Below are 21,361 nucleotides of genomic sequence, written 5' to 3' on the forward strand. Positions count from 1 at the left end.
GGGACAAAAGAACAATTTGTTTCAATTCAAATAAATAAACCACAATTTGCTTTTAACAAAGTCAACTTTCACTTCAAATAAACAAATTATTATTTTTTTTTTTTATTAAATTAAATTAACCTAATCTTTGCTCCGAAAAAATTACAAATGTTCTTACAACATTGGATAAGCAGACTTTATTAAAAAAAAAAAAAACTGGGGAATATTTATTTGAATTTATTAACGCCGAGTCATTTGGGAATCTCAAAATAACTTGTATCAATAAATAATTCTAAAAGAAATCTTTTTTAAGAAATTTGTTGCTTTTTCTTAAGACCAGGACGCCACTTCTGATGTCTTCGCCAGTGTCTGGAAAAAAAAATTTTAGTATAAAAATTTAGAAGTTTTAAAGAAAAATAATATTAAAGATAATGATCGCTGGTGTAACACGATACAATTACAATTTATCAAGTAGCGAATAATGTTAATATTGTGTATTTGTTTACAATTCTGAAATCGGTAATGCTAAAACTTTTGGTCTCTAAACCAATGTTTCTAAATTTTTTTGTAGTTTTGACCCATTAATGTATAAAAAATTTTGAATATCTTGCCCAACTTTTGAATAAAATTTGATTCCAAATTTAGTTTCGACACTAACATTTGCTCGGTTTAGTATATTGCCATACCAAAAAGAAAAATCATTCAATGTACAATGAATGGTTGTAATATTGACAACAAAATATAAAAATTTTGCAAACAAAATATATAAATTAGCATGAGACTATGCAATGTAAGTGAAGAGACAATATAAGAAACCATATGTAAAGACATATCTATTTGTCGATTTGAAAGTTTTTAACAATTTTATCGAAGCAAAACAGGTATGTCATCTTAATTCTAACATGCTTATTGTTATGTTTTAATTCATTGTGAATTTTCTGAAAATGATAGAACTGGAAAGAAAAATAAAAGATTCGTTCCCACCTATGCATCGCCTTTGAAAGAATATGAATGAACACCAACCAAATTTCCCCGAAAGTGCAAAAACGGATACGTCATTTGAGACACTGATTTGCACATATAGTAAAGTAATTCCGGTAAAAACTTTTTCCAAACAAACAGCTAGGAATAATAATCTATACCGGTTTATACACCTACTCCGTAAACATCAATTATAATTGTTTCCAAAAGTTAGATACTTGGAAGTATGTTTGTAAATTATCTGTATTGTTTTTGTCAATTTAATGTCATGTAATAATTGTGTATATTTTAAAAAAATTTTATTGGCTGAAGAGGGGCAACATAGATCCCGAAACGTGTAAACATGTATCAACTGAATAAAAAATAAAAGGATGAAAGAATGCCTAGTGGTCGATTAATTACACTTCATGGTGTTTAAGCAACAAAAAGTATAGCGACACGGTTTCAGATTGGCAAAAAATGTTATAATCTGTTGAGACCCTCTCTTTTGTTGTTTATTTTTCCTCTTATTTCCTCAAAATTGAATGGTTAAAAATGATAATAGTCTTCAAATTAATTTGTAAAATGCCGACATGTCTCGATATTTATTTTGGAAACCATTGTCTAACAATATTACTTTTTAGAGCTGTATTATTTTGGACATTTTTTAAAAATACTACACAATTTTTAAATTTTCCATGTTTATTCTATTATTATTATTATGGTGTGTTGGTGGATTGTATCCTATTCGGCTTACACAAATGCCTAGTGTTATGCCAAATCAAGGTCAAGACTACAGGAAAGGTTGCTTTGTTTATATGCTGTTTGTATGTTTGTGTTTAAGAATTATTTCCTGACTATTATATGTTTAGTATGTGATATGATGCCATGCAAGAAAGGCCTATAGTCACCTAGGGCTTTTCCATAGGTGCTATATTTTTGGGCAAGTTTTGCTAACTTTTTCAGGTTATGGACAGGTGTTTTATATAGCTGTCTGTACTGTAAGTGATTTTATTTTGTTGGTCAATGAACATGATATCTATTATAATGGATTATTTTTATGGCTTTATCATAGTATATTTTGTGCATATTTGTTTTTAAGACCATATGTGATATGTATTTATAGTTTAATACAGTGTTCCTAATTCACCAGACTTAGAATTGCAATAAAAAATTAACCAGAGAGAGATCATGAAAGGGTTTGCTTCTCATTAGAGGACTCAAAAAGTATTGACAATTAATTACTGCATATTAATAACCTAAGTTCTTAGAACCCTAAAATTTCAGTTTTTGGAGATGAAATTTAAAACCAATCCTAAACATTTTTCTTATTGATTATATTTTTCTCCCTTAAAATTTTTAATTAATAATAATTTTAAAAAATATAAGTTTCCGAAATATTTGTATTTTAAAAAATAAATTTTCATGTATTTATTTTTGTGTACCAGGAGACTAGTTAAATTTTTTCTGTTCAAAATGAAATAAACTAAATCATTCTGTAGAAATAATCGAAATAGTGTTTTTCATACGCTGCAATAATACTGTATTTTTTCTGTCTGAAATTTTGAATTCTACATCCTCAGCTCCCCATTGACGAAATCTTGTTTACATTGTTTATTTCCTTATTTAAATTAATTCTAAAAGTCTGAAAAGGAATAGCAAAAACGTAGCTTAAAAATTCTAATTTGGTAAACTAGAACTACAGGATTATTTTCATAAGGATTGATGCTTTGTCAAAATGAATTTTCGTTGACAAAGTATCGATCCTTAAATGGTCAAAAGTGAGTAAGCAAAATTATCCCAGAAAATGGGAAGAAAAAGTACACTCCATAAAATAAAGACAACTTCAAAATTCACGATTTCTTAGCTGAGTGAAAGTGGAAGAAAACAGTCCTAATGAGGCAACCATGTATGTAGTCTCATTAAGTATCAGTATCATAGCAGCTAATGCCCAAAACTTCCAATCTATCAGGTCAGAAAGGTAAAAAGTTTCAGACATTAGAAGCTACTACAATGTCTATTGATAACAGCCCTGCTATTCAGACTCAAAGGAAAGTTTTAATGAAGGAGGCCACAGCAATGCAATTTTCAAACCGAAAAGCTCAACCACTAAATATGAAACCTCTACTTTTTGTAATGATGATCTTAATGGAACAACAGAACTCAGATGCATAAATCTGTTTGATCTGGATAATGAATATCCCACAGGCACAGCTCATTACACTGACACTAGAACAAACATTTAAAGAAGTATATTGTTCATTATGTCACTATCAATCTAAAACATTGCCTTTCAATAAAGGACATTATTACTTCTACAGCTTTATTTTTAATTGGGGTGTGTTCAACAGGGGAGGCAATAACTGTCAAGTAAACATCACCATTTTGTTTAAAAGAAAAAGACCAGAATGAAAATTATTTGTGGTTTAAATGGAATTGGATAATGGTCTATCTTGCATACTTAAGTATTTTAAACAGAAAGCAAAGAAACAGAAGAAAAAATCTACTGTGAAAAGAACTGGTAGACAAAATAGGAGGAGTAAAAGTTAGTACACACAGAAAAAATTACTGGATGCAGGTGCTTAACATACTTATAATAGTTATATCTATCCTGGCCACACTAGTTATATACAGTAGACCCCCCTATAACGCGAAGATACGTTCCTCGTTATACAAATTTCGCATTGTTGGAATCCTTGGGCTGTGATTGGCTCACGTATTTGACATGTGTGAAGTTTACGGACTACGGCTATTTGAAAAGTTTTCTTCCATAAAATTAATCGATTCTAGACTAATTCGACTTAACATTTCCAAAATACATATATTTTTTTTGGAAATAATCCGTATAAACTATGCTATAAACAAAAAATTGTAGGATTACTTACTGAGTGTGCACCATTCGACATTGACGCTGCTCAAGCTTGTTTTCGTCGCGGAACAACTCAGCAAACCGCGGCCGCGATTTCTGATGTTATTTTTCTGCGAAAACTTTGCTGAACTTTGGAGACATCATTAATATAAATAATTTTTATCGCCGTTGAATAAGAAATGTTTCTTTCACAAGAAATGTATAAAATTATGGTACTGTATTAGACTTAAGGTACCTAATTTACATAAAGTACAGACGATAGTTCACCTAAACTCTCCATAGCGTGGCGCTAGACGGCGGAAAATAGTTCGGCTGCTCGCCCGCGACGACGAGTTGACGATGACGTTTTACCGTGTTTTATGCGCCCCGTTATACGAATACTGCCGCAATTTTTTTGCCGCGTCATAGGAATCTACGTTATTGGAACCCGCGTTATAGGGGGGGTCTACTGTATAGCACTAAGAGGTTATTTGGAATGCACTGGTAATGGTCAATGCAAATGTGGTAATTTTTTTGGCTATGATGGCTGAATATGATGACATTTTAAGAAATCTGACTGCTATGCCCCATCAGACTATAAAGTATAGTACTTTAGTGCTGCTATTCAGAACCAAATTATAACGTTGCTTGTAAATACTGTCTGCCAAGTATTGATCAAAAAATAAACAAAACATCTTTCTTCTCAATAATATCAGACACTACAAATAATATAGCTTGCTATAACTGATTGTGAAGATTTGGTAGTTTGATAACAAATGATTCTTTAATGCCATCTATATCTAACACCCTCCTGAGCTTTCTCCTCATAACTGATTTTATGACAAGAAATAACAACATGTGATTGAATATTTGGAAGGACTTGGTATATGCCTCAACAAGATCAGAGGTCAAGGATAGGGCAATTTAAGTGTTATGAAGGGAAAACAGTTCAATTCACAATAGAGAAAATTATATCTAAGACTAAGGGTCATGCTCTGTATATCCACTGTGTTGTCCACAAACTAAACTTGCTAATTAATGAGCAATGTTGCTGCAGTCATTCTTTGGAACAATTAGTGAAATCTTTCAGTTCCTTGTAGTATCTAAATAGCTGGTGCAGAACTTTCTCTTGGTAAGAACTGGTTTCAGACAGTTATTAAAGAAGTTTTCCTCAACTAGCTAGAATTTGATATTTTCTATTTCTAACAGTTTTGATGGATGACATACTGACGTATTACAAGTTTTATCTAAAGGTATTCTTCTTTCATAAAATACCAGATGTGACAGCTCTTTGTCAAAACAAAGTTTTGACAAAGAGCTATCACATTTGTTTGAATTTATTTTGTTTTTAGTTCTCTGGGAGCAAATCTTATTGAGATAAAATAAAGTTTTCATCAGACTCTAATTGGACAGCATGGGATTATCTCTTTTTGTACATCTTTCCACAAGATTTCAATGCTTCCCAGGAGATGAAATATCTGGAGAACCAACTGGTTAGGAGAGATTACTCCTGACAGCCAAAGCCTTGGTCAATTCATGGAGTCCCCCTAGAAAATTCAGTCAGAAGCAACATATTACCAGAAAATGATTCTTCAGCAAAGTAACTTCTGATTCAACTTTAAAAGACCTAGAACTCTCAGAGTAAACTTCACTACTCAATTTTAAATGTTGCAATCAATCAGCTAAAAGGATGAATTAAAAGTCAGAAATTTATTTGTGAAATGTTTTGAGTTCTTATATTCATCAAATTCATCAAACCTATGCAAATATATAGTGGCTCAAAGATACAGTTAGGAAGTTGATGTTAGTTTACCAAAATGCCATCTCTAAAGATTTAATATCAGAAAGTAAGATCATTTCATCAAGAGTTCTTCCAATGACTGAAATGATGCATGCAAGTATTTCAGGCATTCTCCAGCTGATATTAGATTTTCATCTTGCTTCTTTACTACCTAATATGACAAAGGTAATTTTTTTTATTTTTGATTAGACCAGTAAAAGTTGCAAAAGCTAAAAAGTTATTTTCTAAAATTAATAAAAACATAAGTTTGCTTGACCATGTGCCAGAACATCTTGACGGTCTCGATCATTTCAATTGAAAATGAGGAAGACAGATAAAAGGATACGAGTAAGCAGAAAGCAAAACTTGGGTTACATTCCTACCCACTAAAAATTAAGGTTAACAGATGGCAAATCAGTGTCTGATAATTTGATAAGTATTTAACTATTTTTAATAATTTAATATTATGATTACCCCATGTAATAGTGGGTACTGTGTTGCTTGGTCCACATGATATTAAGTTACCTGACCTCCAACAATTGAGTTACATCGCTTCTCTTAAACATACTCTAACTCAAATTTCATAATTTTAATACAATAGAATCTGCTTATTGTAATCATTTTGAGGCTTGCCTATACTGATGACAACATCTGACTGATAACATTAAGCAGGTTAAGTAGGACAATAATTGGTGGTAATTCTGGTTTTATTAACTCTGACATTAAAATAAATTTAAATTATAGCTTGAAGATTTAATAATTATTAGTTAATAGCAAATCATTCAATATGTAATTAAAAGAGAAAAAAAAAAAACATCAATTTAACTACTATTCTGTGAGCAAATAATGATTGAAATAATTATCGTTTAACATTTAAAGCACTAATTAACAATAAATAAATATTAATGATTGCATATCAACACATGTTGAGGTTGACAATGCAAAAGAGAATTTAAACAATTTATATTTTTGCAAAGATAATACTACAATCAAAATTCTGATTATAGTAAGCAAACTAAGTATATTTTAATTTATAGGTTTTATGGATGTCTTAATTCGAAGAGGAGTCATTTTTATTGTTTTCAACAAAAATGAATTTTAGGCTGCACCCTTATGTTTTGGTTGACGTTTACAATATCTTTATTAAAAAAAAAGTACATTTAAAACACTGTTATTGATTTATAAAATCTGGATGAGCTAGAAAATAAACATGAATTACACTATAAATTATATACACATATAAAATAATATATAAAAATTAAAACTTTGTATAAATTAAAGCCAGAATATAAAAAATTGGTGCAAATAAAATAAAAATTGGTAAAAATGGAGGGTAAAATTTAGTAAAGAAAAAATAGTTATCCTTTAAAAAAGTAGTTTCCCTTGTATGATAGATCTGTGATGATGGTAATATCTAATTATGTTAATTCAAGTAATATTAGACAACTGATACAATATCTGCAATTACAATAAGCAGATTCTACAGCAGTGTTCTTCCTAGGAAAAATTTTAGGGAATCAACTTCTAATGTTAGTTGTCTGCTCTTTCCAATTTTCTTACAAACCTACAGTTAATGGCAACAAAACAATATTTATACTATAACTCTCAACTGTACACTAATCTCTAGTATAATATTAAAAAATAATTGTAAATAAAACAAAAAATGTTTAACTAGACAGAAGAAATACTTAGTTCTTGAGTGACCGGCTAAAATCAGCTTAGAGAGAACATTGCTATTGTGTTACTTTTTACATAATCATATGATTAGTTTTTAGTTTACATAACAAAGCAGCTATTCTATTACATTTATTATACATAAATATTTAACATTTGCATGCAATAAAAAAAATGTTCAAATTATTAGGTATGCATGCAGCCTTTTAAAATGTTTTGAAAAAATTTAAATTTTAATAGTTTTAATGTGTTTTAACAATAAATTTTAATTTTTTCCTTTAAATTTATATTGTAATTGCAAATTACTATCTTCCTTCAATAAAAAGAATTAATTAATAGGTATAAAATGATAATATAATAAATTTAAATATTTTTAAATCAATTTTTTTTTTATAAAAGATAATTCATTATCTAAAGAATCTTTGATAGTTTTTTCCCCTCTTTTAAACAGCCAGTATAATTTATGTACATATTTTTCACAATACATAAATGATAAAGCTAATTTTCAGATTTTTTGTAAATACAGAAACTATTCAATATAAATAATTTGCATTACAAAATTTGAACTTTGTCTAATATGTTATTACATATTATGATACATGATATGTATTATGATATTATGAATATAAGATTGTTCAAATCTATATTTATGGAGGACTTGCATTTAAAGAAATCAGTCTTTAACACCAAGTAATAGTTTGATGCGGAACTCTGCTTTCAATCTGATATGTTGTTTATCTCAAAAAAATGTTTTATCACTGTTAAAGACTATCCTCTTAAATGTATATGTACCATTTTACACTATACATTTAAGAGTTGGTTCTTGTTATGAATCACAGTATAAAAATTATTTGATATCATTTGTAAATATTTTAACTTAATATGTATACAATAGAGAATATAAGAGAATACATTGTATACTCTCTTATAATTAAGAATTGTCATAATTCATAATACATTTTTGTAATGATATAAAATAAAATGAGTATTTAATGTATCTAATTTTATTATCAGGACTATTTTGTGATATTAAACTATTATACTGTTATACTATGACTATATTATAATTATATATATATACTATCACAGTATTCAAATTTGAAAAAAAAAAATCTAGTTTTAGTTGCTTTAGAGGTCCATTATTTAATTGAAAAATTGGAAGAGGAGTGTTCACTATTGCTGAAAGTCCATCAAATCAAATGCCCCTTAAAAACATATATTAATAATCAACTTACAATATACATCACTAAAATATTCATTAAAAATATAAAAATAAATTACGACAAAAAGCAAACTTTATTTTAATTAAACATGCCAAAAACTATACAAGTTAACTAATAAAGCGTTTCCATTATTGATGCAGATTCAACCATTCATGATTAAAAAAACAATCAAAATTTCTGAATTTCTCCTTTGGGATAAAAATTTTTTTGTTAAATCAAGATTTTAATGTACTGTACTTTTTGATTCTGTCCTACAAAATATTCTATAACTATGAATGATTGTAACAGTTATTGTAAACATGTAAATTACAAAAAGTGATTGAATAGCTGCTATAGAATAAATTATACAAAAAGTTTAGGAATGTATAGCATACATAATTCTTAATGTAAATAATAGATATAAAATATAAAAAATTAGTTCTCTAGAGCCAAATTGGTTACGTAATTCATTTAGTAATTAGCCTAAAACTAGCCCGATAGATTTTCGGCATACAGTTGGTGTTTAGTTTGTATATTGTATATTAGTTCTATAAAACAAATATGGATATATTAAATGCTGGATGTAAAAATTCATGAAATGTTTCTTCAGAATTTTTGATGCTACACCAAAGGTGAGTAAGTTAATTATGATGTATCAGTTTAAAATATATAATACTAGAAGCGTTATTGACTGATTTTTTGCATAAAATCAGTCAATAACGCAATTAATAAAATCAGGACTTAACACTCTAAATATGATAAGTTATAGAAAATAATATTTTCAGTAAAATTCCTACCTTTTTTAATGAAGTCAGTGTTAAACTTTTATTGGCTTTCTAATATAAATAAATTATCAAATAATACAGTCAGATTCTTATCAGGCTTACAATATGGCTAATTAATTAAGATATTAAGTAATTTGGACTAAAGATAGGTGGTTAAGTCATCATCATGTTCAATTTAATTGTTAGAAGTAGATTAAATTAATTTAGAATATTCTGTAAGAAAAGATCAGCATTGAGTGGGACTTAAACTAACAACTGCTTACCAGGCAGATGTGTTACCACTTATTCTACTAGGACCTTAATTTTTACTTCTAGATCCATTAGTTTAGAAGATATAACCATAACTTCACTTTATCCAACACTGGAAATATCAATTACAATGAATTTTCATTTTTAATGACATTCCAATGGAAATTCGTCACTGCCTGAAGAAGAACTGTTGAAGGTTTGAAAATGTTTGTCAAATTTTATTTTTTCATTTTTTGAAGTTAAATGCACACCAGTAACAGGCTTTGAGGTATATAATAGATATAACCATATTAATCACTCACCATACCAATTGAGCATGTAATTATTCCCAGTTGGCACACAATTAATTGGTCTGAAAATGAAGATTAGACATATGTCTGAGTAGCATACTGTATTTACTTGCATATAATACAAGGTTTTTATTCATTTTACACTGCATCAAAAACCTAGGTCATCCTATATGCGCAAGAAAAGGATTCTTTGCATTTCTACAATAACTTTTGTGAACCGTGTATTTGCATTTTTTGCCATATGAGCACCCTCTGGTGTTTAAAAACAAAAGTATTTTATCTGAGTTGTTTGAATCGTTTTTGTGTATTGTCAGGAGTAAAGATGAATAGCAATAAGAAAAGCAAAGCTTTTGAATTGAATTCCAAATTGAAATTCCAAAATCACACAAGTGCCTGATATAAGTTTTAATCCATTCCCATGTGAAAACATGATTATTCAGAAATCAGAATTCAGAGAAACTCATAAGTGTAATTGATGGAGAGCAGATTCGACTGTTAAGAATTGACAAAAAAGATTCCCAATTGTCCAGCTTTACATGAACAAATTATGTTGTCAATTTTTCAAGATTTTTCCTTAAAGTTTAAAATGCCAGTAATTTTTGTGAGACAATGTGTGCATTAACGTGTATTTGATATATTATTTTTGATTAAACGAAATAAAAGCAGAATTGTATTAATAAATCTAATTTTCTTTATTTGATCTTTAAAGTCACACCTCATCCTATATGCGAGATCATCTTATACATGAGTATATACAGTAATTGGTAACTCATCTGCACAGTAAGCAGGAGTTGTAAGTTCAAGTCCCACTCCAACCTGATCATTTCTTCCAGAATATTCCAAATTAAATTAATCTACTTTAAATGATTAAATTGAACATGAGATGATTACTTAACCACCTATCTCTACTGCAAGTTACTTAGTATCTTAATTAGTCATATTGTAGGCCTGATAAGAATCTGGTTGCTATATCATTTGTTTATTAACATTTATTGGGTTTGGTTTATATGTAAATTGAGATTATCAGGACTTTATATGGAAAATATGAAGAGGATTTATTTGATTGATAATGCAAGACACTAATACATTACAGATTATATGACCGATCACAATTAGGTCCATTATGAATAAATCTGATCCACAATAGAGTCAACCAGCATAGGTGAGAATAACAGAGAATAACAGAGAACAACATTCTAATTCATACTATTCATGATAAATTAAGCACATCTAATCTAAGTTCAAACAAAGATCTTTTTTGGTGATAAGCTGAGATCTTACCATATGGATATCCAGCAATACTAGACAAAATCAAAACTGTACATAGAGTAAAACTTGTTAATGAATCGCCAAATTTAAATACACAATTTAAGTTTTTATGAGGTGATTGGTTATATTCATTCAATCTCTACATTAATTAATGCATTGTGTGGAATAAAAAATTATAAACTATATCTGAAGCTGAACCTGAAGCATTTATGGAACAATAATTTATATCTGTCTTTATATATATATATATTAACTTATTACTATAAAGAACTACACATCTTTAATTGCTTAGTTTCTATACAAAAAAATATACCCTTTTTTTAAAATGAAAAGTGCAAATGGCTTGAAGTATTTTCATTTATTTGACAACTGTATTTGTATTTGATATGTTATAGGATTAACTAACTAATTAGAGCCATATATAATGAAATTATGTGAAGATATTAAAAGAAAAACTAGTTTTGTTTTGTTTTGTTTCATGTTTCAATTTTATAGAATATATTGAAAGTAAATCATCTATATTTTAATTGAATAAAACAAAAACTTGTGACAACCTAATATCGCGTGACCTTTTACAGTATAAATTTTCAGTGCTTGTTAATGTTTGAATGTTATATAATCATACATATAAAGTATTCCCATTATGTATGTGATCATATCCAAAATAATTACAGTTAGAAAAATATTTGTGCACTCCTGAGGTTGTCAAAGAAGAACAAGATATGAAGACATTTTATGGTTTCTTCTGATTTTTGACTATTTTTATATTTATTATTGTCCTTGGCCATTTAATTTATTAATTATTGTATTATTAATTGAAATATTTTAAAAATAATTACATTTGTTTGATTAATATGGTTAAACTAACTATAGATACACAAAAAATGATAAAGATTATAAATAAAACCCAATACAGTAATACCCTGGACTTATGCGATAGGTGGGACCGAGCGATAACCGTGTAAGTCGAATTCGTGTAAGTCGGGGTATAATTTCACAATTTGTGTAAAACCCAAGTCGGATGTATGTAAGCTAATAAATGTTTTCGTTAATNTAAAGTGTTTCACTACTATATATCTTACACAATCACATTGTCTGAAATTGATATTTTTAATATGAAACCATATCTTACGTTATCAGAATTTTTTTTTAATTCTCTATGCCCCATGAGCACTAGCGAGCCTTTTTGTAGTGAGCCCATTATGAGTTGTGATAAAACGGGCCAAACATATACAATGTAACTATACTAGATACCAGCCAAAATACACCATTGTCCGTTTATTTACTTATGCGGTCTGTTCTGAAAATATCATTCATAAAACAATTTTGAAATGATAAGATTTTGATAATTCCAATTGATTTTATATTGATGGTTTGTATTTTTCTTGTGGACCGGATGATTAAAGCGCGCGTCAGTCTCTCCGAGGAAATCCTTAAATTTCCAGCCCGGGTGCCTAGTCTGGAGTAATGCAAGTGGCGAGGAGAACGCGTCAATAATATTGCGTGGTACCGATTTGTTCACCGGATGAATTCACAATACATTTGTGCTGCCACTTGCATAATTTGAGACTACGCCGCATCGAACCCGTCCACCTCTTTTCTGTCGAGGGCTCGGCCGACATAGTAATGAGCACAAAAAACTCCCCTCTTGGTATTCGAATGGAACTTATTTTTAGAGTCTTAAAATTGAATTGTACGTTTTGCTATATGTTTCGTCCGAAGTGTTTCACTACTATATATCTTACAGTTAAATTGTATGTTTTGAGCGTAATTTGAATTTGAAGACAATTATTTGCAAAGAGTATAATTATTAATTGATATTTTTATTTTAATAACAACTTAAATTACAAGACTAATTATTTCTTATTTGATTACATCGGCCAAAATTTGTTTGTCGATTGGCTTTTCTCGTGTTAAAACTATGGTTACCGTATAAACCGATTGCATTTTGAACAAATATATGAACCGTCCGTCTTCCTAAACTATGTTTATTGCTTCGCTTGGTAGTATATAAATGAATACGGTGTATACATCTTTGAAAATATAATTCCGGAAGCTAAAATAAACTGCATACAAAATAAGAAAATATAAAATATTCGTACGAGTATATACTGAAGCTTTATGTTTCAAAAGAAACATTTTCTTGAATGAAAGAATGAAAATGTTGTAAATATTGTAATAATGTTGTAAAAAAAAAGGTAAAAAATTAGAAACAGAAAGGAATCTGAATATATACTTTGTATTAATTGATGTAGAAAATAAAAATTCACATTTCTTCTGTAGTAAGTTTGTTCTAATAATATTTTTGTTACCAGTTCAGAACTTTGAATTAAAATTAATTTGGCATCAACAAATATTTTTTGGCTTTGTCACACAATAAAAAAAGTTTTTTCTGTTATAAAAACAAGATAAAACATCTTGAGTCAATAATACAGGCAGTGCAAGAGATAGATATTGTCTGTAATACTTTTTTTTTGGCTTCTAAAACAGTGTAAAATGATTGTCCGCTTTCATATTAAACGTTAAAACAATTTTCTGCCAAATTAACTGGCAATAATGAATTTTAAAATATTATCAGATATAACTTTAGTGTATTATCTGCTTTGTTAGAATGATGAATAATCAATATACGTATATAGAAATTTGTATAGATACATATATATTAAAATCAATTTTAGTAAAAAAAAGGGGGGGACAAAAGAACAATTTGTTTCAATTCAAATAAATAAACCACAATTTGCTTTTAACAAAGTCAACTTTCACTTCAAATAAACAAATTATTATTTTTTTTTTTTATTAAATTAAATTAACCTAATCTTTGCTCCGAAAAAATTACAAATGTTCTTACAACATTGGATAAGCAGACTTTATTAAAAAAAAAAAAAACTGGGGAATATTTATTTGAATTTATTAACGCCGAGTCATTTGGGAATCTCAAAATAACTTGTATCAATAAATAATTCTAAAAGAAATCTTTTTTAAGAAATTTGTTGCTTTTTCTTAAGACCAGGACGCCACTTCTGATGTCTTCGCCAGTGTCTGGAAAAAAAAATTTTAGTATAAAAATTTAGAAGTTTTAAAGAAAAATAATATTAAAGATAATGATCGCTGGTGTAACACGATACAATTACAATTTATCAAGTAGCGAATAATGTTAATATTGTGTATTTGTTTACAATTCTGAAATCGGTAATGCTAAAACTTTTGGTCTCTAAACCAATGTTTCTAAATTTTTTTGTAGTTTTGACCCATTAATGTATAAAAAATTTTGAATATCTTGCCCAACTTTTGAATAAAATTTGATTCCAAATTTAGTTTCGACACTAACATTTGCTCGGTTTAGTATATTGCCATACCAAAAAGAAAAATCATTCAATGTACAATGAATGGTTGTAATATTGACAACAAAATATAAAAATTTTGCAAACAAAANAATTTATTCATAAAATGAAGTGTTTTAAATGATGAAATAAATGTCATAATATATCTGCATTGATCAAATACATTGTAATATATTTTTTATAGTTTACTTCATACATATGTAAGCAGTTTAGTGTAGCATATTACATTTGTTATAGTAATAATGCAACATACTACAACTGAATACAAAACAATTAAGTATTTTTATATGCATACAAATGCAATATTTCAAAAACATAAATGCAAAAAATTTGAAATGTTTTATTTATATTTGAATAAACAGTTTAATAGGATATATAAGAATGTAAACTAATTAATAATTTAATATATATTGTATGCAAATCAATCATTAAATTCTTATGTAGCTATGTCTTTAAGTTATGCTCAAATTTTTAATTGAAATTTGCTTCATTAAAAAGTAAACAACATGTATCTAATTTTTATAATTGAACTTATTGAACTTGTATTAATTCAATATTTATACTGACCAGGACGATAACGCACAGTACATTCTCTTGCACCCTTGCACTTTCTTAATTTGTGAAGCTGAAGATGCAATTGCTGAATTTTTGCAACATCTTGTTTATAAATCACATTTGTCAGCTAAATAAATAAATTTAAAATAAATGTAAATATTCATAAACTTGTATGTTATCTTTACAATTTCAAATTACATTTAAAAATATTTAGGAAAATAAAATAATATAAGACTTTTTAAATTTACTATTAGCAGAATTTAATAATTTGAATTAGCAGACCATTTGGCATCCCTCTGCAAGTGGCACCCAGGGCATGATAAGACTCCCTTGCTATGCTAGTGATGTTTTAGTAACCTTTTTGCATTTATGACCCATCTTTTCACATTTTTACACATCAAATAAATATATATATATATATTTCTACAATAAATCAATTTAAAAATTTTTATTTTTATTAAAATCTTATTCTTTGCAATTCAAAATTTTAAATATCAGACTGTTACTTCATTTGTAAACCTTACTAAAGTATAAACTATTTTTCATGTGAAAAATGCAGAATTGTAGATATTTTCACAAATAACATACTAATAAAATAGCATAAAATACAAAGATTTATTTGGTTCTGAATACAAATATTATTATAAATTTCATTTCTAGTAATCAAATCAATACTTTAAGTCCCCTATTTCTAAACAAAAAATTCAATTTTATTTTAAAATATCATTTTTTTTATAACAGTGTCTATTAAACAGTTCTTGACATAGTTAAGTTAATCATTTAAAATATTAATTACTTACTTTGTTTTTATCAATGCTATTATGAATTATTAAAATTACTTTTCTGTGTTACAAAAAAAGTTTGAATATATTTATCTTAATTTTTTTACTTTACAATTATGGCAGTTGACATCTGAACAACATCCTCCATAACTTTTTGCCATTTTGATAATTTTGTTACCATGTTATCAGTAATTTATTTAAAAACAATCAATAGACATAATTACAAGAAGAAAAAAAAATAATAATTACATATCAGAAAACTGATCAATTCAAGACAATTAATTGTAGAATAAACTCCACATATCCCTTGTCTTGATATGTTACAAAATGGTGAATATAGTCATGCACATTAGCAACTTATCAGCTAGAAAAGTCTGGAGTGCAAGTACTCTATAACTTTACTCTGCTATTAATTTAAATAATGCAAGAAAATGCAATTCTCTACTTAAGTATCTTCTTACAATGATAAATTTTTTGATACATTTTATCTAGTAAAAGTTTACTAATGCCATATAGATGCTGAAATTATTTTTATGTTTTTGATAAAATAAAAATGAATGTATCAATTTCCTATTATAGTAGTTGCCAATTCAGATTGTGTGGATAATGCTGCAATTGGTCAATATAATTTTTAAGCATAAAGTGAGTTCATAATATTTTCTGATATTTAGATATGTATGTTTTAAATATACAATAATTATAAAATAGTAGTAAATACAACCAAATGAATAGTTTTTTTCTAATACAGTATTTAAGTCACAGATTAGTTTTCCATGTTTGTATATCAATTTTCAATAAAATTATAACAATTAAATTTCTCAAAAATTAACAATATAAGAATAAAGGTTTTCTGTAATTAAAGGATAAAATTTTATTTTACTGGAATGGACATTACTGAATGTAAAAAAATTATTAATATATATTATAATTTTTCAAAATCTATAACATGGATTGCACACTGAGAAGTTGCAACTAAACTAATTATATTCAGATTTTTTTCTTCAGCGAAAAAACAAACTACTTGATACCACAATGGAAATTTCTCAAAGCATTCAGAAAAAGATTCTCTTAGGAAATATTCAGTTTAGTTTCTCTTTTACTATTTTTGCCATGTAGACACAAAGTGATCTATATTCATACACACAATAGATTCAATCAGGTCCATAATGGAGCAGTCAACTGATGAAAGACAAAACCTAACACATCTAATCCACACATGAAAATTTAAGGATCTGACTCACACTCAAACCCAAATCTCCAGAGCATATTGCAATAGGTATTTGTTTAGTTAATTTACCATCTGTCCTGCTAAATCTGAAATTTATTCATAAAATGAAGTGTTTTAAATGATGAAATAAATGTCATAATATATCTGCATTGATCAAATACATTGTAATATATTTTTTATAGTTTACTTCATACATATGTAAGCAGTTTAGTGTAGCATATTACATTTGTTATAGTAATAATGCAACATACTACAACTGAATACAAAACAATTAAGTATTTTTATATGCATACAAATGCAATATTTCAAAAACATAAATGCAAAAAATTTGAAATGTTTTATTTATATTTGAATAAACAGATTAATAGGATAATGACTATTTCCTCATAATGAAAAAGAGAAAGAGGGATCACAAATCCAGCTATCAGCAGAAGAATGAAATAATTTCTGTTTCTGAAATCATGAAGACATCAGTAAATAATACTGGAGATACAAATAGTTACGTGATATACTTAAAAATTTAATTATTAACCAATTTCAATTTTCTATCCTAAATTAAAAATTCTTTATAAAGGTGAACTGAATTTCTTATCTCTATTAAGAGTTTTTTTAATCTCTATTGATAATTTTAACAAAGTTTTTAATAGTATAATTTCAAATTACTTATTATATTACTGTCTTAAAAAAATATAATTTATGAAAGTTTATAATTATTAATTACCTGATAAGGATCCGTTTTCAGATCATAATATACAATGAATCTTGTGATGAATTCACAATACAGAAAATTGTGTGTTTCATTAATTGTCCTCAAACACCAATATGTATTGTTATTTGAATTCTGGCAGAAGCAAAATGGTCCATCTGTAAATATATACAAGTAAATATTTTATGAGAAAAGTAAAATATTTAATTAAGAATTAAAACTGTACAAATTGGAGTATCGTATACAGCATACTTTGTTTAGAGAAACCTTCAAGTTACAAATGTTTAATATTGATACCGAATTATAAACAAATGAAAAATTCATTATAATAAATTAAAAGAAATTTTTTAAAATCAGTAATCTCTTAATAAAAATAAGTTGTATTTTGTATTTGTTTCTCTCTTGTATATAGAGAAAATGTAAGTAACAAATTCTCATATTTATAAAAAGATACATTGTATTGCAATTAAGTTTGCTCTTAAACAATCAACTTTGCAAAATCCTCAAAGATACCACAAATCTCTTGCTGTCAATAATCTCCTCCTCCACTTCTTACAATCTTCTGTTTTTATCAAATCATCCACATTGCACATCCCTTTCAATCAAGCCACCACCACTATGTAACTATCTTAAAGTAGACTTGTATCAAAGACAAAAAGGACCTTGTACCTTTCTTATGGGAAATGAGTTTTGGTGAAATTGGCTGAAAATAAAATATCTTGTAGTTTATGAGGTCATGGTCAAAAGTCCCAATGGGTAGGCTGCTCAAAAATAGTTTTTTACTTTTTTTGCTACAAGTGATTCTTGTGATTTTGATAGAAGCAACCCACTTTCATAAAAACGTATCTTATAGCAGTTACTGGAATAAAGTATCTTAAAGAATGAAGCACCAGTGTGTAACTGGTGTTCTAGTATTGTATTTACCTGTTTCAATTTCATTAGTGCATGTGTGCTGTCTTTAATAATGCTAGATCAGAAGAGTCAAATGGGAATTGGTTTTAAAGAATAATTTTTTCAGGTTAGATCATTTACATACAGTTTCATATTTCTGCAGACAGACTTCATTGTAAATTTGATAGCATTTCTGACTAGTTTGTGCAACAGACATTTCTACTGCAATCTATTCCACACCTGCAATATTATGAGCAAATAATTCTGCAACTCATTCTGTGATCAAAAATTCAATGTCAGCTCAATGCTCAATCCACAACACTTTCTGCAATTATAACAAATACATTCCATAAACCTTTCCATAACTACAATCTTGACTGCACAGATTGATATAATGAGTCAGTAAAAAAGTTATAGTCAAAGTTGTGGAATGGGGAAAAGATTACAGTATGCATTGTAGTTGAAACATTGGCAGAAAGTTTTTTGCAACTGTGGAAAACAATGTTGTCATCAACTCACCCTTAATAGATTTTGACTGCTATGTCTGCATTTATAACAAATTTTGTACATTGTGCATCTGTAGCGAGAAAAATTGTCCATTTTTGACCAGGACCTCAAATTACAACAAATTTCATTTTCAGTCAATTTCACCTAAACCCATTTTTCATAAAATAAGATGAGGAATCCTTTATTAAACTCTTAATTAATTTTGTTTGATTAAAAATATTGCATAAATTCTCATATAGTATAATCATTTTTTCACTTCTACACTGCAATACACCAATCATAATTTTTTATTTTTTACACAAACTTGTTAAGTTTTTTTCCTTCATGCATTATATGAATATAAACTATTTTACCAAGAAACATGATATTAGAGTTATGTTTATTGATCATACAGAACAGTAAATATTACATTAATAATTACCTAATTTCCACTAAGTTAAAATTTCATAGTCATAGTTTTTTCATATAGATATCAAAATACAAACGTTACTGTATTTCAACTGTAATTATAACCTGAATTTTAATAATTTACATAAACCTTTAATTAAAATTATAAATCATTATTTGGTTTTATCATCTTTAAAGGATTACTAAATAAATATTCATTAAATATTAAAATTATAATTTTAGCATATAACTTTATATTGGGAAAGTTTGTAGAAATCTTAATTTTTGATTAAAATAGTTATATCTAAATCCATTTTTGCCCAATTTCTTATAAAATTACATCTATGGATTGTAAATAATTTATAATTATTAGAATTAGAAATCCAGAGAGAGAAACTTGCTTTCAACTTGACCTTGACACACATTCAACAATGACCTTGTATTGTTTTGTTGCCTGTGGATGAACATTATATATATAATAATCATTATTTTGTTTCAACTTTATTTCGTACACACACACACATATATATATATATATGTTAAATATAATTTTTAAATGCAATATTTTTCTATTTGTAATATAATATTAATACATAAAAAAATTTGTTTTAAAATGAAGTATGTAATAAATGTTAAGTCTAGTTTATGTCATTAAGCTTCTCTTCATTTTTTATAAAATATACAAAACTCTCATAATATAAAAACTTTTGTTGATTGTGATTTAAAATACATAAATTATTCTCACTGTAAAAAATTTATATGAATAAGAGAAGAATAATTTCACATTTGTGTGCAAATATAGCCTGATTTAAATATAATATACCAAATATATAGCAAAAATTTCTCAGTTAATCATCATTACAATTGAAACATTGACCTATAACATTTTTTTGAAAGTCCTGTATTTCTACAAAAAATTTATTTAATACACATGGATATAAAAATCTACCTATATTTTAACTACCGCTATACCAGCAGTTTCAAAATTTATTATAAATATTACAAAAATCCCACTAACAAATATTTAGCAGTAAAGTATAATATGTTTTTAAAGTAGATATGTCTAAATCTGTCACAGCTATGCTAATCATAAATTCACAAATCAATTAATATATCAACAAAACATCTATTTTTTAAAATAAAATTCTAATAGAAATTATTGAATTCACTTACAAGTCCACAATGGTGGAGTTTTCCAATGATTGTTATCGTGTGTGAAGCAATTCATTTTTTCCGCATTGCATGTCATATTATGAAATTTTAATTTCCTCCTCTGTTTTCGTTCTAATTTTCTAACATTTTCTTCTTTCTTTTTCTGTCGAGATTTTATTGTATCTTTTTCTTCTTTCCATTCCAAATCTAATTGGTGTCTGTATATAATAATAATAAATTAATATTACTTAGTTAAAAATATCATTAATATTACTGTCAATATTCTCCTCCTCCACTTCTTACAATCTTCTGTTTTTATCAAATCATCCACATTGCACATCCCTTTCAATCAAGCTACCACCACTATGTAACTATCTTAAAGTAGACTTGTATCAAAGACAAAAAGGACCTTGTACCTTTCTTATGGGAAATGAGTTTTGGTGAAATTGGCTGAAAATAAAATATCTTGTAGTTTATGAGGTCATGGTCAAAAGTCCCAATGGGTAGGCTGCTCAAAAATAGTTTTTTACTTTTTTTGCTACAAGTGATTCTTGTGATTTTGATAGAAGCAACCCACTTTCATAAAAACGTATCTTATAGCAGTTACTGGAATAAAGTATCTTAAAGAATGAAGCACCAGTGTGTAACTGGTGTTCTAGTATTGTATTTACCTGTTTCAATTTCATTAGTGCATGTGTGCTGTCTTTAATAATGCTAGATCAGAAGAGTCAAATGGGAATTGGTTTTAAAGAATAATTTTTTCTCAGGTTAGATCA

The 21,361-nt window shown here is 27.4% G+C and overlaps 1 protein-coding gene across 1 annotated transcript in view; it reads right to left on the reverse strand.

Moving 5' to 3' along the window:
* Positions 1 to 14,837: 14,837 nt before the first annotated feature.
* The window catches only part of LOC111621255 (extracellular sulfatase Sulf-1-like), a 90,642-nt gene continuing 84,118 nt past the window's right edge, over positions 14,838 to 21,361 (reverse strand). Inside the window, exons 17-19 of the mRNA XM_023363336.1 lie at positions 20,607 to 20,803; positions 17,664 to 17,806; positions 14,838 to 15,059 (exon numbers count right to left, since the gene is read on the reverse strand). Of these exons, the coding sequence (XP_023219104.1) occupies positions 14,928 to 15,059; positions 17,664 to 17,806; positions 20,607 to 20,803 (472 nt within the window). The 3' untranslated portion in view covers positions 14,838 to 14,927. The remainder of the gene's footprint in view (positions 15,060 to 17,663; positions 17,807 to 20,606; positions 20,804 to 21,361) is intronic.

Source organism: Centruroides sculpturatus, unplaced genomic scaffold (genome assembly GCF_000671375.1).
Source record: "Centruroides sculpturatus isolate CEXI.00-Female unplaced genomic scaffold, Cexi_2.0 scaffold271, whole genome shotgun sequence".
In the NCBI taxonomy this organism is placed as follows: Eukaryota; Metazoa; Arthropoda; class Arachnida; order Scorpiones; family Buthidae; genus Centruroides; species Centruroides sculpturatus.